The 25709-nt window shown below is 50.0% G+C and overlaps 1 protein-coding gene and 1 long non-coding RNA gene across 4 annotated transcripts in view; both read right to left on the minus strand.

Annotated features, from left to right (window-relative positions):
• The window catches only part of VPS51 (VPS51 subunit of GARP complex), a 148382-nt gene that overhangs the window by 899 nt on the left and 121774 nt on the right, over positions 1–25709 (minus strand). The window contains exons 1-9 of one of the 3 annotated variants that reach the window (XM_050757120.1): positions 24778–25095; positions 24131–24260; positions 3714–3860; positions 3419–3638; positions 2531–3248; positions 1941–2156; positions 1514–1732; positions 208–329; positions 30–117 (exon numbers count right to left, since the gene is read on the minus strand). In XM_050757120.1, coding sequence (XP_050613077.1) covers positions 30–117; positions 208–329; positions 1514–1732; positions 1941–2156; positions 2531–3248; positions 3419–3638; positions 3714–3860; positions 24131–24260; positions 24778–25080 — 2163 coding nt within the window. In that variant the 5' untranslated portion in view covers positions 25081–25095. Of the gene's footprint in view, positions 1–29; positions 118–207; positions 330–1513; positions 1733–1940; positions 2157–2530; positions 3249–3418; positions 3861–24130; positions 24261–24777; positions 25096–25709 lie in introns of those variants that run through there. The other 2 variants (XM_050757121.1, XM_050757122.1) reach the window with 2 other exon arrangements.
• Positions 14913–19170, minus strand: LOC126935636 (uncharacterized). Its single transcript, XR_007719264.1, has 2 exons — positions 16941–19170; positions 14913–15498 (listed from the first exon to the last, which is right to left on the minus strand). It is a non-coding gene; the product is annotated as an uncharacterized LOC126935636 (long non-coding RNA).

The raw sequence follows: 25709 nt of genomic DNA on the forward strand, positions 1-25709 counted from the left end.
GGAAGTCTGAGTCACGCTAGAAGTCGGACCTTGTTGAACTCCACAGGGCTGAACACATCAATACGTTCAGAGAATAGCTTCTGGATATTGCTCAAGAGGTTGGTGTCCATCGGGGCACTGGATTGGGGGAGACAAGGAATCAGAGCCCGCTCTGCACCTTCGCCCTCTTTTGTCCCTTTCCCCTGGGGCTCCCCTGGCCAGCCAGACCTGGGGGTATAGCTGGGGGCGTAGCGGCCCTGCTGCCGAGAGCTGCTGTACACGGAGAAGGTCCTCTTGCTGGAGTCGCTGCTCTGGGCCTTGCGAACACCCTCTTCGTACAGAAGCCCCACCTGGTGGTAAAAAGGGGTACTGCAAGGAGGCCAGAGCCAGAGGAAACCGCCCATCGGTGCTGAGGATGCCCTAAGTCAGCTACTCAAGCATTACAAGAATAACAGGGTAGGCCGGGCGCGGTGGCTCACGCCTGTAATCCCAGCACTTTGGGAGGCCGAGGCGGGCGGATCACAAGGTCAGGAGATCGAGACCACAGTGAAACCCCGTCTCTATTAAAAATACAAAAAACATTAGCCGGGCACGGTGGCGGGTGCCTGTAGTCCCAGCTGCTCAGGAGGCTGAGGCAGGAGAATGGCGTGAACCCGAGAAGCGGAGCTTGCAGCGAGCTGAGATTGTGCCACTGCACTCCAGCCTGGGCGACAGAGCGAGACTCCGTCTCAAAAAAAAAAAAAAAAAAAAAAAAAAAAAAACGGCCGGGCGCGGTGGCTCAAGCCTGTAATCCCAGCACTTTGGGAGGCCGAGACGGGCGGATCACAAGGTCAGGAGATCGAGACCAGTCTGGCTAATACGGTGAAACCCCGTCTCTACTAAAAAAATACAAAAAACTAGCCGGGTGAGGTGGCGGGCGCCTGTAGTCCCAGCTACTCGGGAGGCTGAGGCAGGAGAATGGCGTAGACCCGGGAGGCGGAGCTTGCAGTGAGCTGAGATGCGGCCACTGCACTCCAGCCTGGGCGACAGAGCGAGACTCCGTCTCAAAAAAAAAAAAAAAAAAAGAATAACAGGGTAGTCACCACCAGGCCTGCTATTTAGTAGGTACGTGGTCGCTATTTATAGAACCAGTGGAGTGGGGCAAAGGCAGGACACAAGAGTTGGTCTGAGGTCTAATCTTCAGCCTCAGCATGGGCACCAGCACCAACCCTGCCCTGACTTCCTGGGTAACCCTGAGCCTCTGCTTCTCCACAGGTAAAATAGGGGCGAAGATGTCATAATCCTGGGCTGAGGAGGAACAAGACTGTGGACATAGGCACTGCCCAGCCCCTTTCGTCTTCATCCTTGGAGACTTGTTCCCCTGGGGTTCCCTCACGGACGCCCTGGCTACAGAACTGGCCCCTTAAGAAGCCCAGATACACATGTCCCCTCCTCCAGGCAGAGACTGCTAGTGATCCTCTGCTTCCCCAGCCCCTCTTGAAGGGACAGCGCCCCCAGCCTGCGTCAGGGCTCCGCCAGCCAGCCTGGGCAGCACCTGCACGTCGATGGCGGTGGTATCCTCCACCACCCGCTTCATGACGGCCCGCACATTACGCGGCTCCAGAGTGCTGAGCCAGTCCCGAGTCTCCACGCTCTTGCGCAGCATCTGTGATATGACCAGGCCCTGCACCTTCACGTAGTGGGTCAGCAGCCGCCGTGCAGTTTCCCTGGCCTCTGCACACAGTGTGCTCACGGGCGTCACTGGGAACTGATCCTGAGCCAAAGAGGCAGAGGACAGAGGGAGTGGGTATGGGGGTGCAGCTCAGGGGCCACTGCCAACCAGGAGCTGGGCACAGATTGGGCAAGGTGGAGGCTGGGGTACACACAGGCAGCTGGTCCGGGGTCTGGCCATGAGGGCACTGTCCAGCCACCTGCATTCCCCGAACCACCATTCCCTGCCCGACTAGGAGCTAGTGCTTCACCTGCACCAGAAACTGTTCATCAGTGAGAGTGAGGATGTAGGAGATGGTAGCCGTCTCGTAGTCCAGGCAGAGGCGGGAGAGCAGCAGGAGCAGGGCAGGTGGTGTGGCACCCCCTTTCTCCCCAGGGCTGTCGCAGAAGCTCTGAGCCGTCTGGCACATAGAGCGGATGAAGCCCACGATGAGGCCCTCACGGACACCCTGACTGCAGAACTCCCCCTGCAAGGAGAAGGCGCCCAGGTCCACAGCAGGTCCCTCTTCCCGGCAGGGCTGTTACTGACCCTCTGCTGGGGCTCTAAGTGCTCCAGCCCCCTCTGCAAGGGACAGCATCATCCTGCTTTCTAAGTACCCTGTAGCAGCTTCCCTGAGTGGGGGTAGAGAAAGCCAACACTGGGGACCCCACCATGCCCTGCTTCTCAGGACACTCAGCCCAGCTGCAGATGCCCCGAACCTTTCCCACCCCCCAGACTGTGCATAAGAACCTGAAACCACACCCAGAGTGCCTGGTTTCCCCAGTTTCCCAAGCACTGGTATAAAAGGTTTTGGAGGGTCAACCAGCAGGTTGAACAAGGAACACCCAAGAGGAGGCGTACCCGGAAGTAGGGCTTGTTGGAGAAGGACACCTCTTTGGCGGTGAAAAGGTGCACTGCTGCCAGAGAGGCCTTAATGTGGCTCAGGATGGAGCTGGCCACATTGGCCAGCAACTCGGCCAGGCCAGGGCCCTCCTTCCCAGTCACTCGAGGCGCTGCCAGCGCCTGGCGGACGTCAGTCAGGCAGCCCAGGAAGGCCGCCCGGAGACCCTGCAGGTGGTGGCCCAGGCGCTCGCGGGCCACGCGTTCCACGATCTCCGTTGCAGCCTCTGCGAGCCCAGCAGCGGCCAGCAGGGCCCCGGGAGCCCGCAAGCGCCGGTGGAAGCGGTCCAGCGCCCGCACCAGCAGCGAGTTGTCACCACCACCCTGCTCCTGCGCCAGCCGCCGCTCCACCAGCGCAAAATAGCGGCTGCCCAGCTCCCGGGCAAAGGCCGCCAGCCTCTCGGCACCTGCTGGGCCCTGGGCTGCAAACAGCTCCTGGTAGGCCGCCGCCACCTGGCAGAGGCCGCCCACGAAGCCACTGCCTCCGTGGTCGGTGAACTCTAACACGTCAGGAGCCGGAGGCGAGGGTCCCAGCTCAGCCTCCAGGCTTCTCAGCTCCTCCTCCAGCCGGCCGCGGGCGTGTGCCAGGAACTCCTCGCACAGCTCCTCCGCAGGCTCGCCCAGGGCCAGCAGCAGCTCCACGCACTCCGCCTGCTCCGGGGCGCCTGAGCCGCCCTCCCTGCACGAGGGAGAGGTAGTGAAGGGCAGGGCTGGGGCTGCCGGTGGATGGGGCAGGAGCAGCAAAGCAAAGCACAGGGCAGGGCAACAGCTCCAGGAGGGCCCAGGAGCCGGGCATAGATGGGGTTCGGGGCCGGCGGGAGCGCTGGGGTCAGGGCAGAGTGGCCACACCTGAAGCGCTGCCGCAGCTGCTGGGCCAGGCGTGCCGTGATGACCTGGCAGTCGTCCTGGATGGCGCGGAACGAGGGCAGGTGTTGGTACTGCTGCAGCACGGCCTGCGCGCGGCCCTGGTAGCGCACCGCTTGCCCGTAGGCGCCCAATTCCACGCACTTGGTGAGGCGTGAAGGCAGCTCAAAGAGGAACTGCAGCTTCCGCAGCAGCGCATGGACCCCTGGGGGACGGAGGGTGACATTAGCCCCAGAGCCCCAGGAAAGGCCCTCTGCAGGCCCCGCCTGGCAGCGCCCACCTGCCAACTTGGTGATGCGCTCGTGGCGGTCCTGCAACGTGGCGCTGATGCGCGCGCTGAAGTCCGTGATCACTGCCATGTTGGTGGCCAGCCGGTCCATCTCATCCTCCATCTTCCGGAAATCGTTCTTCATCTTCCGGATGGTGTCTAGGACGGCAGGGGCGGGGGAGAGGGGAGAGCGGGTGACTGCGGGGCGGGCGCAACCTCAGCCCGTTCTCACCCACCCCTTCACAGACGCCCCAGCTTGCTGCAGGAGCGCATGGATGATTCGAGAGAAAGGACTGCGAGGGCGCGGGTCACAGCGCACATGGGGGCGGGGGAGGGGGGTTTATGTTCCCAAAGCAGGCGTCACTCACATACCCCCTGTAACCCCCTAGCCCTGGTGCCCAGGAGAGCCAACCCTCACAAGAAGTCCAGATCCGAAGCAGGCCACAGGTGCTTAGCCAGCTGCCACCACTATGCCTCAATTACTCCCTCAAGCAGCCAAAGCAGGGACCGCTGGCTCCCAGGCGCATCGGCATGTCCAGTGCACTGCCCGGAGGAGGCAATACATTCTTGTTCACCCTTATCTCCTTTCCAGACCTCCCAAAGCCTTTCACATGCGTTCCAGAACATGGGCTGTCTTCTCTGAAGGGCCCTTTCCTTTTGGTCCTGATAGAATCCTGCCTAGGGAGGCTGTTCTTCCTTTCACACACCAGGTGCCTGGAAGCCTGGTCCCTTCATACTTTTAAATCATGCCTAGATCTCTCTTCAAAACCTCGGCTTCTCGGAAGACCATGCCATCAAGCCACAACCCTCCTCTTTGCTGTCTCTACTGTTCTCTGCCACTCCTCTCAGTTCCCGATCACTGCCTCCTCTTGTCCCCCTCCTGTCACCTCCTTGTGCACATCCACATGGATGAGCCTTCAAACCTTCCTGACTGCTCACTGACCGCCTCAATTTCCACCTATACTTTTTTTTTTTTTTTTTTTTTTTTGAGATAGCCTCACTCTGCTGCCCAGGCTGGAGTGCAATGGCGCGATCTTGGCTCACTGCAAACTCCGCCTCCCAGGTTCACACCATTCTCCTGCCTCAGCCTCCCAAGTAGCTGGGATTAGAGGCGACCACCACCATGCCCGGCTAATTTTTTTTTTTTTTTTTTACTTTTTAGTAGAGACGGGGTTTCACCGTGTTAACCAGGATGGTCTCAATCTCCTGACCTCATGATCCACCCACCTCAGCCTCTCAAAGTGCTGGGATTACAGGCATGAGCCACCGCGCCCGGCCAATTCCACCTATTCTTGCATTTGCCTTTTCTGATCTACCCTCTCCTTGCCATCACCAAGAACTATCCCCTCTAAAATCTTAGCCTCAAGCCTTGCTGCCTTCGTTATTCGGGCCACTCACCCTTTCTGCCCTCTCTGACAATCCGTTGGCCTCTGCAGGAAGTCTGGGCACACTGACACCAGCACTTGGTCCCTGTTCACAACGCCCCTCATGGCTTCACTTCCTTCCCCCTCACTCCTCTCAGAATTTGGGGTCCTCCATCAGCATCATCACACATTTGCAAGCTCCCTTGCCTCTCTAGCCCCACCCACCTCCGTTACTTGTCAGACAAAACCCTAGTGCAGGTTAAGCCCAATGAGCCACTTACTCCGGCACCTGAACCAATCAACCCAACTAGTCTCCCTTTAAATTTTATGACACGAAGTCCCAAAGTGGCACTCCACACTGCCCAGCCATCCTTCCAAAGCTTCTAGTGGGTCTATTTTCCCATTTTCCAAAGTAAAATTTTCTCCTCAGTCCTCAAAACTCCAATACAAGGCTGGGCTCAGTGGCTCACGCCTATAATCCCAGCACTTCGCAAGGCCGAGGCAGGTGGATCACTTGAGGTCAGGAGTTCAAGACTAGTCTGGTCAACATGGTGAAACCCCAACTCTACTAAAAATACAAAAATTAGCCGGGCATCATGGTGTACCTGTAATCCCAGCTACTCGGGTGGCTGAGGCACGAGAATCACTTGAACCTGAGAGGCAGAGGTTGCAGTGAGCTGAGATTATCCCACTGCACTCCAGCCTGGACGACAGAGCGACACTCTGTCTCAAAAACAAACAAAAAACAACAAAACCTCCAATACATGCTCACTAACTCTCAACTGGGACCCTGCTTCATACACATACTTCATGGAGAGAATAAAAGCAAACATCAACTCCCTCTAAGTCTGCAAAGCAAACAGACTTCTGTGCACAGTCTATGCCTTCTGCTCTCCCTCTCCTGAGAGGTCTCATCCAATCCTGCAGCTGTGGTGACTGAGACACTTCTGCCTCCTGTCCTGACCAAAGCGCTGCCTAATGACCTATGTAACACCTTGATGGGGGCAGTGCACAAAGAGCTTACACGTATCACCTCCAAAACAAAACCCTTGGCCTTTCGGAAGTAATCTTTGATTCTTATTTGTCTTTCACCTAGTGATATGGGTAAGCTTTGTGTCCCCAACCAAATTTCATCTTGAATTGTAATCCCCAGAATCCCCATGTGTCAAGGGAGAGACCAGGGAATTGAATCACGGGGGCAGTTCCCCCATGCTGTTCTCGTGATAGTGAGTTATCACGAGATCTGATGGGGGTTTTTTTTTTTTTTTTTTTTTTTTTTTTTTTTTTTGAAACAGTCTCACTCTGTTGCCCAGGCTGGAGTGCAGCGGCACGATCTCGGCTCACTGCAAGCTCCGCCTCCCAAGTAGCTGGGACTACAGGCGCCCGCCACCACGCCTGGCTAGTTTTTTGTAGTTTTAGTAGAGACGGGCTTTCACCCTGTTAGCCAGGATGGTCTCGATCTCCTGACCTCGTGATCCACCCACCTCGGCCTCCCAAAGTGCTGGGATTACAGGCTTGAGCCACTGCGCCACTGCACCTGGCGAGATCTGATGGTTTTATAAGGGCTCTCCCTGCTTTGCTTGGCACTTCTCCTTCCTGCTGCCTTGTGAAGAAGATGCCTTCTCTTTCACCTTCTGCCATGATTGTAAGTTTCCCGAGGCCTCCCCAGTCATGCTGTGAACTATGAGTCAATTAAACCTCTTTCCTTTGTAAGTTACCCAGTCTCAGACAGTCCTTTATAGCAGTATGAACACGGATTAATATACCTAGTAATCATTCCACTACCAAGTCATGGAAGGTCTACCTGCAACATTTTCTTTCTAAGCCACTATCATCTCATGTCCAACAACTGCCAACATTTCCCAACTAATTTCCCTAATTCCATCGAACATACCAACAATGTTCATAAGGGAAGGCGAAAGGATAAGACAGAAATGTGTATGTGTAACAGATTTTTTTGCTTTGTTTTGTTTTGTTTTGAGAAAGAGTCTCGCTCTGTTGCCCAGGCTGGAGTGCAGTGGCGTGATCTCAGCTCTGGAGGCTCCTGGAGGGTAGCACGACCAGGGAGGGCATGGAAACTCCACGCTCCTTCCCCTACACCTCACCCTGTACCCTTCATCTGTACTCTTTGTAACATCCTTTGTAATAAACTGGCAAACGTGTTCTCCTGAGCTCTGTGAGCCACTCCAGCAAATTGAGCCCAAAGAGGCAGTTGTGGAAACCCCAACCTGGAGCCAGTTGGTCAGAAGTTCTGGAGGCGCGAGGCCCCGACCTGCAGCTAGTGCCTGAAGGCGGGGAGGCAGACTTGGGACTGCACTAGTGCCTGAAGGTGGGGGGAAGCAGACTTGGGGACTGACCTCTCAACTCATGGAATCTGATGCTATCTCTGGGTAAATGTGTTGGAATTAAATCAGAGTACACGCAGCGGGTGTCCGCTGCTTGGTGTGTGGGGAAGAAACCCAACACATTTGGTCACAGAACTCTTCTGTGGTCATGATTGCGGTGACGTGACAGCATAGGAAGCACACAGTTCGCGTTTTTCCCAAACAATGCCATAAAATATATCCAAACCTTTCCATATGGTAGGTCACAAAGAAAAAAATCTCATTCCTTTTTTGAGACAGGGTCTCCCTCTGTCACCCAGGCTGCAGTGCAGTGGCACAATCTCAGCTCACTGTAACCTCCACCTCCCAGGTTCAAGCGATTCTCCTGCCTCAGCCCCCTGAGTAGCTGGGATCACCAACGCACGCCACCGCGCCTGGCTAATTTTTGTACTTTAAGTAGAGAATGTTTCACCATGTTGGCCAGACTGGTCTCTGACCTCTGGCCTAAATATTTCCCTAACCTCCAAAACTCAGTATCATGTTTACCAAGGCAGTGCTAGAAGCACTCCAATTAAAGTCAAAATATGGCAAGGACAACCTTGATTGCCAATGTTATCTACGTTGTTCTGGGGCATTAGCCAACTCAGCTAGATTCACAAGATGTATTATGGAGATACACAAATTGGAAAGAAGGGAAAAGTATCACTATTTGCAGATGATATAAATAAATAAATAGGCCGGCCGTGGTGGCTCATGCTATAATCCCAGAACTTTGGGAGGCCAAGGCAGGCAGATCACTTGAGGTCAGGGGTTTGAGACCAGCCTGGCCAACATGGTAAAACCCCATCTCTACTAAAAATACAAAAATTAGTTGGGCGTGGTGGCAGGCACCTGTAATCCTAGCTACTGGGAAGACTGAGGCAGGAGAATTGCTTGAACCCTGGAGGCTGAGGTTGCAGTGAGCCGAGATTGTGCCACTGCACTCTGACTCTGTCTCAAATAATAATAATAATAATTGAATAAATAGAAAGCTCTAAAAAAAAAAAAACCTCTAAACGTTGCTATAAATAAGAGATACACCACTTTTCACTTCTTAGATTGTAAAAGATTGAAAGAGGTATTCTCTTCTTTGCTGGTGGTTATGTAAACTGATCAGTGTTTATAAAGAAGAATCTGGAAATATCTAACTGCAATCACTTGTGAGCCTTCACACACCCACACCTGTCTGTATGTGGCTCCTGGACTGTGGGAATGTCCTCCAAGCAACACTGGGAATCCATCCCACTTGGGGAGATAGCTGGAAGGGTGAGTAAAGACAAAAGCATTGAGGTCAATTTGACAAGGTACAAACAGACACAAAAAATGCAGGAAAAAAAAACTAGAGAAAATCCAAGAGAAAGAACTGCCCAAGACAAAGAATTTACAGGGCTCACATCTGTAGAGCTATTAAGGGCTTTTTAAAAAAATTACATGGAGGCCGGGCGCGGTGGCTCAAGCCTGTAATCCCAGCACTTTGGGAGGCCGAGACGGGCGGATCACGAGGTCAGGAGATCGAGACCATCCTGGCTAACACGGCGAAACCCCGTCTCTACTAAAAAATACAAAAAACTAGCCGGGCGCAGTGGCGGGCGCCTGTAGTCCCAACTACTCGGGAGGCTGAGGCAGGAGAATGGCGTGAACCCAGGAGGCGGAGCTTGCAGTGAGCTGAGATCCGGCCACTGCACTCCAGCCTGGGCGGCAGAGCGAGACTCCGTCTCAAAAAAAAAAAAAAAAAAAAACAAAAAATAGCCGGGCGAGGTGGCGGGCGCCTGTAGTCCCAGCTACTCGGGAGGCTGAGGCCGGAGAATGGCGTGAACCCGGGAGGCGGAGCTTGCAGTGAGCTGAGATCCGGCCACTGCACTCCAGCCTGGGCTACAGAGCGAGACTCCGTCTCAAAAAAAAAAAAAAAAAAAAAAATTACATGGAAAGGTAGATCATGTGTCAGCAAAATGAACTTTTCATTTTAACAACACAGTCCACCAGAAAAGATCATTTAGCCCTCTTAGAGACGATTTCACAGAGAGGAAGGTCACTAAGGAATAAAATCACATGATATGAAACATCTATATTACTTTTGGGACCACTGCCTGCATTTTGTTGGGAAAATCGTAATTTTTGGGGGTTTCTTTGCTTGAGATAGGGTCTTGCTCTGTCTATTGGTGTAGTGGTCTATGCCTATAATCCCAGCTACTCAGGAGGCTGAGGCAGGAGAATCACTAGAACCAGGGTGGCGGAGGTTACAGTGAGCCAGGATGGCACCCAGGCTAGAATGCAGTGGTGCAAACACAGCTTACTGAAGCCTTGAACTACGGGGCTCAAGTGATCCTCCTACCTCAGCCTCTGAAGTAGCCAGGACTACACAAAAGTGCCATCGCACCCGGTTAATTTTTTTATTTTTGTTTAAATTTTTTGTAGAGATGGAGTCTCTCTATGTTGCCCAGGCTGGTCTCAAACTCCTGGGCTCAAGCAATGCTCTCATTTCAGCCTCCCAAAGTGCTGGGATCACAGGAATGAGCCACTGTGCCTGGCAGGAAAATAATTTTTCTTGACAATTCATAGATGGTGAACTACAGGACATAGCAAAGGCAGTGCTCTGAAGTGAAAAACAATAAAAGCAGAGCCGAGGCTGAGGTTCGTAAAGGGATCATGGGCTAATGATCTAAGGGAGACAGAGGCTTGGCAGTTGATGAGGCATTTCGTCTTCACCCAGTGAATTACTGGTTTTGTTTACAGGGCATGTGACACAATCTCCTTCCAGGTCTGCCAAAAGCTACCATCAAAAGAGGAGACTCGGGTGGGGGGAGGGATTGCATTGGGAGTTATACCTGATGTAAATGACGAGTTGATGGGTGCTGACGAGTTGATTGGGTGCAGCACACCAACATGGCAAAAGTATACATATGTAACAAACCTGCACATTATACACATGTACCCTAGAACTTAAATTAAAAAAAAAAAAAAAAAAAAAGAGGAGACTCTTTCAGTAATGGGTGTTTGAGCTCATGACACTTAGGGGCTACCTGAAGACCTGAAGAGGGAAGTTTGAATCCAACTTCTAAAGGGTAAAATCCAAACACTAAGTCATTAGGAAAATAGAGTAAAAGAAAACCCAACATTGTTGTGTGCTGTCATTGTCACTGCCTGCATAGCCATGGAGCCATTAAACTGGAGATAAAAGTTGTACCATATCCAAAAATGACAGTGAAAAACATCCATACCATTCAGTCATAAAGACTACACTGTTCATCTTTGCATTTCAAGCTTGGTAAGAAAAGCAAGCCAGGCGTGGTGGCTCACGCCTATAATCCCAGCACTTTGGGAGGCCAAGGCGGGTGGATCACCTGAGCTCACCAGCCTGGCCAACATGGTGAAACCCCGTCTCTGCTAAAAATACAATGATTAGCCAAGTGTGGTGGCAGGCGCCTGTAATCCCAGGTACTTGGGAGGCTAAGACTGGAGAATCACTTGAACCCCAGAGGCAGAGGTTGCAGGGAGCCAAGATTGCCCCACTGCACTCCAGCCTGGGTGACAGAGCAAGACTCTGTCTAAAAAAAAAAAAAGCTCGTTAAGCAAAGCAGTTTGCAACCAGGGAGAGTGAAAACCATCTGGATGCCAGGATACTGACTACCTTGGGAGGGGACTGGGTGGTAACTGGTAGGAGGCTCAGGGGGCTTTGCTGGTTATGCTGTTTCCCGACCTGGATGCTGATTATGTGAAATCCATGGAGCTGTTCACTTCTGTGCACTTTTCTGCATGTCTGCTAATTTTCTTTTTCTTTTTTTTTTTTTTTTTTTTGAGACAGGGTCTGGCTCTGTCACCCAGGCTGGAGTGCAGTGACACAATCTTGGCTCACTGCAACCTCTGCCTCCCAGGTACAAGCCTTCCACCTCAGCTTCCTGAGCAGCTGGGACTACAGGGACATGACACCACACCCAGCTAATTTTTGTATTTTTTGTAGAGATGGGTGTAGCCTGTTGGCCAGGATGGTCTTGAACTCCTGAGCTCAAGCAATCTGCCTGCCTCTGCCTCCCAAAATGTTGGGATTATAGGCGTGAGCCACCACACCTGGCCTCTTTTAATTTTCAGTGAAAATTAATTTAATTAATCTTTTAATTTTCAGACTCCTTTGTCTTTGCCTGGAGAAAATAATTAGAAGGGGCTTTTCCCTGTATAACGTTTGAGATCTTTCTAATTTTGACACAAGTAAATGCATTATTACATAATGAAACTCAATGTCTAAGTGAGAGGTTGGCAAACTACAGCCTGCGGGCCAAAGCTGGCTCAACCCCTGGTTTTTGTTTTTAATTGGGATATAATTGACATACCATAAAATTCAGTGGTTTTTAATATGTTTAATATATTCACAAGGTTGTACAAACAACCTCACTATGTAATTCCAGAACATTTCATCATCCCCTAAAGAAACCCTGTAACCCTTGGCAGTCATTCCTTATTCCCAACTCCTAGAACTTGGCAACCATTAATCTAGTTTCTGTCTCTATGGATTTGTCTATTCTACAAAATACATTTAACAGAAATGGAATCATAAGCATAGGAAACATTAGCATGTTTCCAAGGTTAATCTATGTTGTAGCCTGTGTCAGTATGTTATACCTATTTTTATGGCTGAATAATATTCTACTGTGTGGATATTTGTTTATATTCATTCATCAATTGATGGCCATTTGGATTGCTTCCACCTTGTGGCTATTATAAAAAGTGCTGCTATTGGCCAGGCGCGGTGGCTCATGCCTGTAATCTCAGTACTTTGGGAGGCCGAGGCAAGTGGATCACCTGAGGTCAGGAGTTCAAGACCAGCCTGGCCAACAAGGCGAAATTCTGTCTCTAGTAAACATACAAAAAAAAAAAAAAAATTAGGCGGGTGCGGTGGTGCACACCTACAATCCCAGCTACTCAGGAGGCTGAGGCAGGAGAATCACTTGAACTGGGGAGGCAGAGGTTACAGTGAGCCAAGATGGCACCACTGCACTCTAGCCTGGGTGACAGAGCTAGACTCCATCTCAAAAACAACAACAAAATGCTGCTATGAACATTTGTGTACATGTTTTTGTGTGAACATGTTTTCAATTCTCTTTGGTATATTCCTAGGAGTAAAACTGCTAGATCATATGGTAACCTTGAGTGTGGTTTTGAAAAACAGTCAAACTGTCTTCCACATTGGGTGCACCATTTTGTGGTTTGGATTTGCATTTCCCTAAGACCTAATGATGTTGAGCATCTTTATATGTGCTTTTTGGCCACTTGTATGTTTTCTCTGGAGAAGTGTCTATTCAAATCCTTTGCCCATTTTAAATTAGGGTTGTCTTTTTAGTCCTGAGATTATATGTTCTGAACACTAGATCTTTACTAGATAAATAACCTGCAAATATTTTCTCCCATTCTGTGGGCTGTCCTTTTATTATTTTTTATTTTATTATTATGTTTTGAGATGGAGTCTCGCTCTGTTGCCCAGGCTGGAGTGCAGTGGTATGATCTCGACTCACTGCAACCTCTGCCTCCTGGGTTCAAGTGATTCTCCTGCCTCAGCCTCCCAAGTAGCTGGGACTACAGGCGCCTGCCACCACACCTGACTAATTTTTTTATTTTTAGTAGAGACAGGGCTTCACCATAATATTGGCCAGGCTGGTCTTGAATTCCTGACTTCAGGTGATCTGCCGCCTCAGGCTCCTAAAGTGCTGGGATTATGGGCGTGAGCCACCGTGCCTGGTCTTATTTTTTATTTATTTATTTTTTTTTGAGACAGAGTTTCGCTCTGTCACCAGGCTAGAGTGCAGTGGCGCGATCTTGGCTTACCGCAAGCTCTGCCTCTCGGGTTCACACCATCCTCCCGCCTCAGCCTCCCGAGTAGCTGGGACTACGGGCGCCCACCAGCACACCGGCTAATTTTTTGTATTTTTAGTAGAGATGGGGTTTCACTGTGTTAGCCAGGATGGTCTTGATCTCCTGACCTTGTGATCCACCCACCTCGCCCCCCAAAGTGTTGGGATTACAGGAATGAGCCACCACGCCCGGCCTTATTTTGTTATTTTTTGAAATAGGGTCTTGCTTTGCCACTCAGGCTGGAGTGCAGTGGCACAATCTCAGTTCACTGCAGCATCAACCTCCTGGGCTCAAGTGATCTTCCCACCTCAGCCTCCCAAGTAACTGGGACCACAGGTGTACACCACCATCCCTGGCTATTTTTTGTATTTTTGGTAGAGACGAGGTTTTGCCATGTTGCCCAGGATCCTTTTACTTTCTTGATAGGGTCCCTACAGCACAAGATTTGAATTTTGATGAAGTCCAATATATCTATTTTTATCTTTAGTTATTTGTGCTTTGGGTGTCATCCCTAAGAAACTGCTGCATAATCCAAGGTTAAAAAATTTTACACCTATGTTTTCTTCTAAGAGTTGTATAGGCCAGGCGTGGTGGCTCACACCTGTAATCCCAGCACTTTGGGGGGCCGAGGCAGGCGGATCACTTGAGGTCGGGAGTTGGAGACCAGCCTGACCAACATGGAGAAGCTCTGTCTCTACTAAAGATAGAAAATTAGTCGGGCGTGGTGGTGCATGTCTGTAATCCCAGCTACTCGGGAGGCTGAGGCAGGAGAATTGCTTGAACCCAGGAGGCGAAGGTTGCGGTAAGCAGAGATCGCACCATTGCACTTAAGCCTGGGCAACAAGAGCGAAACTCCATCTAAAAAAAAAAAAAGTTTTATAATTTTAGCTCTTATGTGTAGGTCTATGATTCATTTTTGACCTATTTGAATTAATTTTTGTATGTGATGTGAGGTAGGGGTCCAACTTCACTCTTATTTTTTTTGTTGTTGTAGTTTGTTTGCTTTAGACAGGGTTTTGCTCCGTCACCCAGGTTGTAATGCAGCTGCAGCCTTAACCTCTTAGGTTCAAGCAATCCTCCCACCTCAGCCACTCAGGTAGATGGGACTACACCAAGCTAACGTTTTTTTTTTAATTGTTTGTAGAGATTGAGGACTCACTATGTTGCCCAGGCTGGTCTTGAACTCCCTGAACTCAAGTGATCTTCTCACCTTGGCCTCCCAAAGCGCTGGGATTACAAGCATGAGCCGCTGCGCCCTGCCTTCAACTTCATTCTTTTGCCTGGGGATATCCAGTTGTCCCAGCACTCCACCATGTGTTGAAAAGATTAGTCTCCCCATTAAATCACCTTGGCCTCCTTATTAAATGAGCTTGCAGGAAAAAAAAAATCAGTTGACTGCAGATATATGGGTTTGTTCTAGACTCTCAATTCTATTCAGTTGATCTGGATATCTATCCTATGCCAATATTACACCACCTTAGTTACTGTAGATTTATACTAAGTTTTAAAGCTTGGAAGTGTGGCTAGGTACAGTGGCTCACACCTTTAATCCTAGCACTTTGGGAAACCAAAGCAGGAGGATCACTTGAGCCCAGGAGTTCAAGACCAACCTGGGCAACATAGGGAGATCCTGTCTCTATACATTTTTGAGACAGAGTCTCACTCCATCACTCAGGCTGGAGTGCAGTGGTGCGATCTCGGCAAACTGCAAACTTTGCCTCCCTGGTTCAAGCGATTCTCATGCCTCAGTCTCCCAAGTAGCTGGAATTACAGGTGTGCGCCACCATACCCAGCTAATTTTTGTATTTTTAGTAGAGACGAGATTTCACCCTGTTAGCAAGGCTGGTCCCCAACTCCTGACCTCAAGTGATCCACCCACCTCATCTTCTCAAAGTGCTGGGATTACAGGAATGAGCCACCATGCCTAGCCCAAAAATTTTTTTTTTAATTAGCCAGGTGTGGTGGCACACACCTGTGGTCCCAGCTATTCAGAAGGCTGAGGTGGGAGGATCACGAGCCTGGGAGGCCAAGATTACAGTGAACTGTGATCATGCCACTGCATTCTAGCCTGGGCTACAAAGTGAGACCGAACTCTGTCTCCAAAAAAAAACAAAAAACAAAAAACTTGGAAGTGTTAGTCTTCCAACTTTGTTCTTCTTTTACAAGGTTATTTGGGAAATTCTGGGTCTCCTGCAATTCCTCATACAATTTTATGCTGTTTGTCAATTTCTGAAAAAAAAAAAAAAAAAAAAAAAGTCCTTGATAGGGAAGACCTTGAATCAATTTGGGAAGTACTGCCATCTTAAATAGTAAATTAAAACATAAAGTTCTCTGAGCAATGAACATGGAATGTCTTCATTTATTTAAGTCTCCTTTAACTTCTTTTTTTTTTTTTTTTTTTTTTTTTTTTTTAAGACGGAGTCTCACTCTGTCGCCCAGGCTGGAGTGCAGTGGCGCCATCTCGGCTCATTGCAAGCTCCGCCTCCCGGGTTCACGCCATTCTCCTGCCTCAGCCTCCCGAGTACCTGGGACTACAGGCGCCCATCACGACATCCAGCTAATTTTTTGTATTTTTAGTAGAGACTGGTTTTCACCATGTTAGCCAGGATGGTCTTGATCTCCTGACCCCGTGATCCGCCTGCCTTGGCCTCCCAAAGTGCTGGGATTACAGGCGTGAGCCACCATGCCTGGCCTCCTTTAACTTCTTTCAACAATGTTTTATAGTTTTCAGTATACAAAATACCAAAAATATCTTTACTTCTTTTATTAAATATATTCCTAAATATTTTATTCTTGATATTACTGTAAATGGAACTGTTTTCTTATTTATTTATTTTTTTTCTTTGAGATGGGGTCTCACTCTGTCACCCAGGCTGGAGCGCAGTGGCACGACCTAGGCTCACTGCAACCTAACCTCCCAGACTCAAGCAAGCAATCCTCCCACCTCAGCCTCCAAGGCAGCTAGGACCACAGGCACATGCCACCACCAAGCTCATTTTTAAAGATTTTTTTTTTGTAGAGGCCAGGCACAGTAGCTCACACTATAATCCCAGCACTTTGGGAGACCAAGGTGGGCGGATCACTTGAGGTCAGGAGTTCAAGGCCAGCCTGGCCAAACATGGTGAAATCCCATCTCTATTAAAAATACAAAAATTAGCTGGTCCTGGTAGCACATGCTTGTAGTCCCAGCTACTCGGGAGGCTGAGCCAGGAGACTCGCTTGGGCCCAGGAGGCAGATGGTGCAGTGTGCAGAGATCATGCCTGGGCAACAGAGCAAGACCCTGTCTCAAAAAAAAAAAAAAGAAAGAAAGAAAAGAAAAAAAAAAAAAAGATTTTTTTGTAGAGATGGGGGTTTTATTATGTTACCCAGGCTGGTCTTGAACTCATGGGCTCAAGTGGTCCCCTCACCTCAGCCTCCCAAAGTGCTGGGATTACAGGCATGAGCCACTGCGCCTGGCCTCATTTAGTTCTTTAGACATCGTTTCCTTTAGCTCTGTGAACATACTTAAAATAACAGATTTAAGCCTTTGAGTAGTAAACCCAATTCTATTGATTACTGGGGTATTTTTCCTGTGAATGGACCATGCTTTCTTGTCTCTTTGCATGTCTCATCAATTTTTGTTCAAAATTAACCATTTTAAAATATATTGGCTGGGCGCGGTGGCTCATACCTGTAATCCCAGCACTTTGGGAGGCTGAGGCAGGCGGATCACGAAGTCAGGAGTTTGAGACCAGCCTGGCCAACATAGTGAAATCCATCTCTACTAAAAATAATAAAAAAAAAAAATTAGCCAGGTGTGGTGGTGGGTGCCTGTAATCCTAGCTATTTGGGAGGCTGAGGCAGGAGAATCGCTTGAACCTGGGAGGTGGAGGTTGCAGTGAGCCGAGATCATGCCACTGCACACCAGCCCAGGCAACAGTGTGAGACTGCATCTCAAAAAAATAAAATAATATAAAATAAAATAAAATCATATAACATATTATGGAAACTCTGGAAATCAGATTATCTTCCCTCCTCGGGTTCATTGTTGCTCCTTGTTGTAGTTGCTGTTTGTTTACTGAGTTTTCTGAGTTACTCAGCCTGAACTAATTAGTTGCTGAGGAAATACTATATAGTTTGTGTTCTTTGTTGTATATAGTCACTAAAATCTTTACTCGGCCAGCTTGGTGGTCAGCTAATAATTAAACAGCAATTTCCTTAAATGCCTGGAACCAGCCAGGTATGGTGGTGTGCACATGTAATCCTGGCTACTTGGGAAGCTGAGGCAGGAGAATCGCTTGAACCTGGGAGGCAGAGGTTGCAGTGAGCCGAGATCGCACCACTGTACTCCAGCCTGGAAGACAAGAGCAAAACTCCATCTCAAAAATTAATTAATTAAAATTAAAAATTAAATGCCTGGAACCAATAAATCCCTGTCTTTGCTGAGGGGCTCTGTGTGCGTGTTTTGGCACAACTAAAACACTCAGCCAGACAGTTTCTAGCTTGGCTCAGCCTTCACTTCCTGCTTGTGCAGAAGTGCCTCAAGATGAGCCAGGCATGAGAGCTTAGGGTATTCTCAGGTCTTTCCTGAGCAAACATACAGCCCTACAAATGCAAGTGGCCTTCAAGATTCCCAGGAATAAATACGTCAGAGCTTGTCAGAGCCGCTGTGGCTATCTCATTCCTCGGCTTTCCATTAAGGCTTTTTGGTTAGTCTACGTCTGTACCAACTATTATAAAGCAACTGGGGCAGTCACAACATTGGCCTATAATTATTTTGACAAAAAGCCCTGGTGGCCAGGCGTGGTGGCTCACACCTATAATCCCAGCACTTTGGGAGGCTGAGGTGGGAGGACTGCTTGAGCCCAGGCATTCAAGACCAGCCTGAACAACAGAGTGAGACTTCTTCTCTAAAAAACAAAACAAAACACAAAATTAGCTGGGTGTGGTGGTGTGCCCCTGTGGTCCCAGCTACTCAGGAGGCTGAGGTGGGAAGATGGCTTGAGCCCAGAAAGTGGAGCCTGCAGTGACCTGTGATCGCAGCACTGCACTCCAGCCTGGGTGACAGAGCAAGACCCTGTCTCAAAAACAAACAAAAAGTCCCCGTGGAAGGTTTTCAGCATAGGCTATCCTCTAAGCCAGTCAAATAAAGACAAGTCTGTGGTGTGGGTCTCTCAAAAACCACCAGATAGGTCAAATGATGAACATCTTTGGGCATGAGGCTTTGAAAGAGTTCTTCTCTGCTCTATTCCACTCAGTACCAGCAACAGGAGCTGTTTTTGTTTGTTTTTTGAGACTGGGTCCCACTCTGTCGCCCAGGCTGGAGTGCATTGGCACAATCTCGGCTCACTGCAACCTTCTTCTCCTGGGTTCAAGCAATTATTTGCCTCAGCCTCCCAAGTAGCTGGGATTACAGACACCTGCCACCACGCCCAGCTAATTTTTGTATTTTTAGTAGAGACAGGGTTTCACCATGTTGGCCGGGATGGTCTCGAACTCCTGACCTCAAGTGATCTGCCCGACTCAGCCTCCCAAAGTGCTGGGATTATGGCCGGGTACGGTGGCTCAAGCCTGTAATCCCAGCACTTTGGGAGGCCAAGACATCAGATCAAGACCATCCTGGCTAACACAGTGAAACCCCGTCTCTACTAAAAAATACAAAAAACTAGCCGGGTGAGGTGGCGGGCGCCTGTAGTCCCAGCCACTTGGAAGGCTGATATCGGAGAATGGCATAAACCCAGGAGGCAGAGCTTGCAGTGAGCCAAGATCATGCCACTGCACTCCAGCCTGGGCACAGAGCAAGACTCCATCTCAAAAAAACAAAACCAAACAAACAAACAAACAAAAAACAAAGTGCTGGGATTACAAGGCATGAACCACCACACCTAGCCATGAGCTGCTATTTTATTTTATTTTATTTTTATTTTTTTAATTTTTTGAGGCGGAGTCTTCACTCTGTCGCCCAGGCTGGAGTGCCGTGGCACCATCTCGGCTCACTGCAAGCTCCGCCTCCCGGGTTCTGGCCATTCTCCTGCCTCAGCCTCCGAGTAGCTGGGACTACAGGCGCCCGCCACCGTGCCTGGCTAATTTTTTGTATTTTAGTAGAGACGGGGTTTCACCGTGTTAGCCAGGATGGTCTCGATCTCCTGACCTCGTGATCCGCCCGCCTCGGCCTCCCAAAGTGCAGGGATTACAGGCGTGAGCCACCGCGCCCGGCCGCTGCTATTTTATTTTATTTGTGTTTTTTATTGAGATGGAGTCTCGCTCTGTTGCCCAGGCTGGAGGGCAGTGGTGCAATCTCAGCTCACTGCAACCCCCACCTCCTGAGTTCAAGCAATTATCCTGCCTCAGCCTCCTGAATAGCTGGCATTACAGGCGCCCGCCACCACGCCCAGCTAATTTTTGTATTTTTAGTAGAGACAGGGTTTCGCCATGTTGGCCAGGCCGGTCTCAAACTCCTGACCTCAAGTGATCTGCCCGACACGGCCTCCCAAAGTGCTGGGATTACAAGGAGTGAGCCACCGCACTCAGCCATGAGCTGATATTTTATTTTTTTATTGAGATAGAGTCTCAATAAAAATCTTGCAGTGAGCCAAGATCATGCCACTGCACTCCAGCCTGGGCACAGAGCAAGACTCCATCTCAAAAAAACAAAACAAACAAACAAACAAACAAAAAACAAAGTGCTGGGATTACAAGGCATGAACCACCACACCTAGCCATGAGCTGCTATTTTATTTTATTTGTGTTTTTTATTGAGATGGAGTCTCGCTCTGTAGCCCAGGCTGGAGGGCAGTGGTGTAATCTGGGCTCACTGCAACCTCCGCCTCCTGAGTTCAAACAATTATCCTGCCTCAGCCTCCTGAGTAGCTGGGATTACAGGCGCCTGCCACCACGCCCAGATAAGTTTTGCATTTTTAGTAGAGACGGGGTTTCACCATGTTGGTCAGGCTGGTCTTGAACTGCTGACCTCATGATCCACCCGCCTTGGCTTCCCAAAGTGCTGGGATTATAGGCGTGAGCCACTGCGCCCGGCCTGAGCTGTTATTTTTTAAGGCTACAGCTGAGTTGGAGAGCAAGCAGTGGGGCTAGGGCAAGTTCAAACACCACAGGGTTCACTATTCTTACCAAGATTCAGCTACTTTTCTTAAATAAATATTCCCTGGATTGCTTGCCGCAAACCTTGGTTAATTTCCAGAGTTTGGAAAAAGTTGTTTCTGACTATTCTGGCTAGATTTTTCATGGATTTTTTTTTTTTTTTTTCCCTGAAAATGAGTCTCACTCTGTCACCCAGGTTGGAGTACAGTGGTGTGATCTCAGTTCACTGCAATCTCCACCTCCTAGGTTCAAGCGATTCTCTCCTGCCTCAGTCTCCCAAGTAGCTGGGATTACAGGTGCCCGCCACCACAACTGGCTATTTTGTTTGTTTGTTTTTTGTTTTTGAGATGGAGTCTCCCTCTGTCACCCAAGCTGGAGTGTAGTGGCATGATCTCGGCTCACTGTAACCTCTGCTTCCCAGGTTCAAGCGATTCTCCTGCCTCAGCCTCCCTGAGTACCTGGGACTACAGGCATCTGTCACCATGCCTGGCTAATTTTTGTATTTTTAGTAGAAATGGGGTTTCATCTTGTTGGCCAGGTTGGTCTTGAACTCCTGACCTCAGGTGATCCACCCGCCTTGGCCTCCCAAAGTGCTAGAATTAAAGGTGTGAGCCACTGCCCCCAGTCTAATTTTTTTCATTGCTTTTATGGAGGATAAAAATATTTAATGTATTTACTCCAGCATTTTTGCTGATGTCACTCCAGAACCTCACCGCCCACATTTGTAAATGAAATCTTACTGGAATACAGCCAAGGTCTTTCATTTGCATACTGGCTGCAATTCCAACTCCTGGGCTCATGTGATCCACCCATCTTAGCCTCCCCAAGTAGCTGGGTTTAATCTAACAAGTATGTTCCACCATACCCAGCCATTTTTTTTTTCTAGATATCGGGTCTCACTATGTTGCCCAGGCTGGTCTCAAACTCCCGGGCTCAAGTGATCCTCCCACCTCAGCCTTCCAAAGTGCAGGGATTACAGGCATGAGCCACTGCGCTCAGCCCCATCCATTCCTACCAGTGCAGCTGGAGGAATCTATTCAAACCAGAAATCTGAGCACATCACTCATTTGTCTTAGCTCTCTGTGGATAAAAGCCAAATCCTTAACATGTTCTGGAAGGTTTCTAGTTAAACTGAACATCTACTACCCGCTTGGCTCTGCCCACATCCTGCTTCCCCTCCTGCTACCATAGATGAGCTCCCGGCCCTTTGCTGAGGCCGACGCCTCCATCCCTGCTCTGTTCCACCCGCCTCCTTCCTGAGGACCTTGTTCCTTTTTCATTTCTCTCTCTCTCTCTCGCCTAATCAACACACACTCCATGCTACATTACTTTCCTGACTGTCTCGTCCATGTCTATCAAATCCATGTCATGGAACACCTTCCTCACTTAGCTTTTTTTTTTTTTTTTTTTTTTGAGACGGAGCCTCACTCTGTTGCCCAGGCTGGAGTGTAGTGGTGTGATCTCAGCTCACTGCAACCTCCACCACCTGGGTTCAAGCGATTCTCCTGCCTCAGCCTCACAAGTAGCTTGGACTATAGGCATGCGCCACCTTGCCCAGGTAATTTTTATATTTTTAGTAGAGACAGGGTTTCACCACGTTGGCCAGGCTAGTCTTGAACTCCTAGCCTCAAGTGATCCACCTGCCTCAGCCTCCCAAAGTGCTGGGATCACAGACAAGAACCACCATGCCCGGCCCCTCACTTAAGCTTCTAAGACATCAATGCTCCTGGTTATCCTCGCAGTTTGCCAAATGTTTGTTCCTTTTGTGGGATCTACAAAAAAAGCTAAGTCTCAAAATATTACACATTCCAACAAATGGAAAATGTAATCTTACTAAATTCCTGTGAGAAATATCCCAGCACAGAAACTATGATTTCTTGCCACGTTGATGCTGGTATTAGCTAACAGAAAGGTGCCTACTCATGGAATATGCTTCAAATCAGATAAAAGAACAATGTGTGTAGGTTACCACACCCACCACTGTGACATGAGAGTAACAGACATCAGAATGCAACCCCACAGATGCTCCCAGAACATTCCACAGACTGCAGGTAAACCCTTCGGATCTGCCTCCTGGACTTACTACACGTGGGTGTACAATTACTACAAAAGTCTGAGTAGTACATCTCCTCAAAACAGCACAGAAGCTAGTGTGGAAAATAGGGGAACACTGTCTGGCACTACAGAATAAAGAGGACAGAAGAAAAAAAAAGCCTCGACATCATCTTTGTGTCCCTTAATATCATACATCTTCTCTCTTTGCTTAGTTAAGGAGGGAAAGAAGGGAGAGAGAAAGAAAGGGAGGGACGAGACCACCTTTTCTATTTTTTTTTTTTTTTTTTGAGACGGAGTCTCGCTCTGTTGCCCAGGCTGGAGTGCAGTGGCCGGATCTCAGCTCACTGCAAGCCCCGCCTCCCAGGTTCACGCCATTCTCCTGCCTCAGCCTCCCAAGTAGCTGGGAGTACAGGTGCCCGCCACCTCGCCCGGCTAATTTTTTTTGTATTTTAGTAGAGACGGGGTTTCACCGTGTCAGCCAGGATGGTCTCGATCTCCTGACCTCGTGATCCGCCCGTCTCGGCCTCCCAAAGTGCTGGGATTACAGGCTTGAGCCACCGCGCCCGGCCAAGACCACCTTTTCTTCTCTGGAGCAGAAAAGAAAGCTATCAATAATAAGAGAAACTACACCTTACTGAGGTTTCCTTGGTGTCAGGGATTCTTATTATTTTTTCAGACAGGGTCTTGCTCTGTTGCCTAGGCTGGAGTTCTGTGACCTTATCTCGGCTCACTGCAACCTCCACCTCCCAGGTTCAAGTGATTCTCCCACCTCAGCCTCCCAAATAGCTGGGATTACAGGCGCCTGCCACCACACCCAGTTAATTTTTGTATTTTTAGTAGAGACGGGGTTTCACCATATTGGCAAGGCTAGTCTCGAACTCCTGACCTCAGGTGATCCACCTGCCTCGGCCTCCCCAAGTGCTGGGATTACAGGCATGGGCCACTGCGCCCAGCCTCGTGTCAGGGATTCTTCTTCAGATAGATACTTTCTTTTTTTTTGAGACAAGGTCTTGCTCTGTTGCCCAGGTTGAAGTGGAGTGGTACAAGCACAGCTCACTGCAGCCTCCATCTACCAGGCTCATGTGATCCTCCCTCCTCAGTCTCCTGAGTAGCTGGGACTACAGGCACACGCCATCATGTCCGGCTAATTTTTATATTTTATTTTTTTGTAGAGATGGAGTCCCACTGTATTTCCCAGGTCAATCTTAAACTCTTAGGCTCAAGTGATCCTCCCACTTCAGCCTCCCAAAGCGCTAGGATTACAGGTATGAGCCACCATACCTGGCCTTTTAAGTGCTTCAGATAAATACATTTCATTTTAAAATTTCACTTTGGGCTGGGCCAGGGATTCACACCCATAATCCCAGTGCTTTGGGAGGATCCAGAAGTATCACATGAGCCTGGGATGTCCAGGCTGCAGTGAGCCATGATGATGCTACTGCCCTCCAGCCTGGGAGACAGAACAAGACATTGTCTCTAAAAAATAAACAAATAATCTCCTTTTGTCTTTTCTCTCCTTTGGTACTTAAGACAACTCTCTGAGAGCAGCTATTATCTCTACAGTAGTCTGACAACGAAGGCTCAAAGGGAAGGAGGTGAGAATGGAATAATGCCAGGGCAAGACTGGAATCTGAGTCTCCCCCCTCTAAATCCCTTGCTGGTTTTCCCAACACAGGTGGGAGAATGGAGGCTGTGAGACTTTGGAGCGTGTGTCCCCGTGGGGATCACCTGTGGCTGAGATGAACTTGTTGTAGTTCTCATAGACCAGGGTCTGCATGTCGCTGTCTAGAGCCCGGATCTGCCGCACCATGTCGGTCTCACTGTCCATCAGCTGGGCCAGAGGGCACTCCCTACGCAGCTGAAGAAGTTGGGTGGTTAGTGTTCGGGTCAGGAGGCACTCATGTCCCTCAGCCTTGCCCGCAGCTGATAGGCTTTCAGTGCAAGAAATCTCTGATCCCCACCCCACCCCCCAAACCCCCGCCGGCTCTCAGGAATCCCAGGCATGGGGCCCTACGTGGCCTAGCTCAGGGGTTACTAGGTTCAACCCTGTTTGGTGTTTGTCAGCATTTGAAATCCTGGGGCTCGGCCTAAGCCCAGCCCCGCGCCTGTCAACGCTTGGGCCACGCCCCCAATCCGGGGCCTATCACATCAGCCCAGGAGACCTCAGCTGCCGCATCACCTTAGGCCAGTCCAGTCCTATTCATATCACCTCAGACGCCTGAGCTGCTCGTACTCCCCGGCCGAGGCTCGTCCTCTTATGAACCCCTGCTCCCCTCAACCTCACAAAAAGTCGGAGGCATGATCTGGGGGAGCAATATATCAGGGGCCTGGTGCCCTTCCCCCCTCCCCGCATCCCCCGCTCCCCGCACACACACCTTGTCTAGGTAAACTTCCGGGTCGAAGTGCGCCCCGTTCAGGTCAGTCGGGTCCAGGGGGTCGGGCCCCGCAGGGCGTCCCGCTGCCTCCCCTTCCGAGAGGCCGTAGTAAAGCTTCAGCATCCCGTGCGCCTTCCGCCGACGCTCCGGAGCCTCCCCCTCGGGCCCTTCTGGGGAGTCCCCAGGTCTAGACCCCGGGCTAGGCCCGGCGGCAGCTGCTGCCGCCATCGCTCCAACTGCAGCCCACGGGCGTGAGGCTGGGAAGGAAGAGGACGGGGGGGGGGAGGAACTTCCGGGAGCCATAAAGTTGTTGTTGAAACGAGGCAGTCCTTCAGGTGAAACGTCCCCCTGCAGCCCTAGGTCCTTCGAGACTAGAGTTCCCCCGCACCTGTCTTCCCCGGTTGCAAAGGTTCCGCTAGAGTCCTGAATTCCCCCAGTTTCCTAGGTGGAAGCATTTTGTGCAACTGCCTGGGGTTGCTGCTCTCCCAGAACGGGGACGGGTAGTGGCTCCCAAACCTGCACTCCCGCAGGCAAGCGGCCCACGGAATATGTGCCCAGACACAATGGACGGATGTGGGACGTGAGGCCAGAGTAGAGTGTTCCTGGGATCCCGCCACTGTCTCGAGACCTGGGCAGTGGCTCAGTTTATCCCATTCCTAAAATTGGGGTACATACTTCACAAGGGGGCTACGAGGATTAAATGCATGTACACTATTCTGTACCGTGCCTCTAGCGCAGTTCTACTTAGGGCCTGGTCCTCTGACGTGCATCAGAATTGCCTTTAGGACTATCTGTGGCGCATTATAAGTCTCTGCGCTGAGCTGCGCGAGGCACTCCCGTAATCCCAGCGCTTGGGAGGCAGAGGCGGGTGGATCGCTTGAGCCCAAGAGTTCGAGACCAGCCTGGGCAAAATGGCGAAACTCCGTCTCTAT

Source organism: Macaca thibetana, chromosome 14 (assembly GCF_024542745.1).
Source record: "Macaca thibetana thibetana isolate TM-01 chromosome 14, ASM2454274v1, whole genome shotgun sequence".
In the NCBI taxonomy this organism is placed as follows: Eukaryota; Metazoa; Chordata; class Mammalia; order Primates; family Cercopithecidae; genus Macaca; species Macaca thibetana.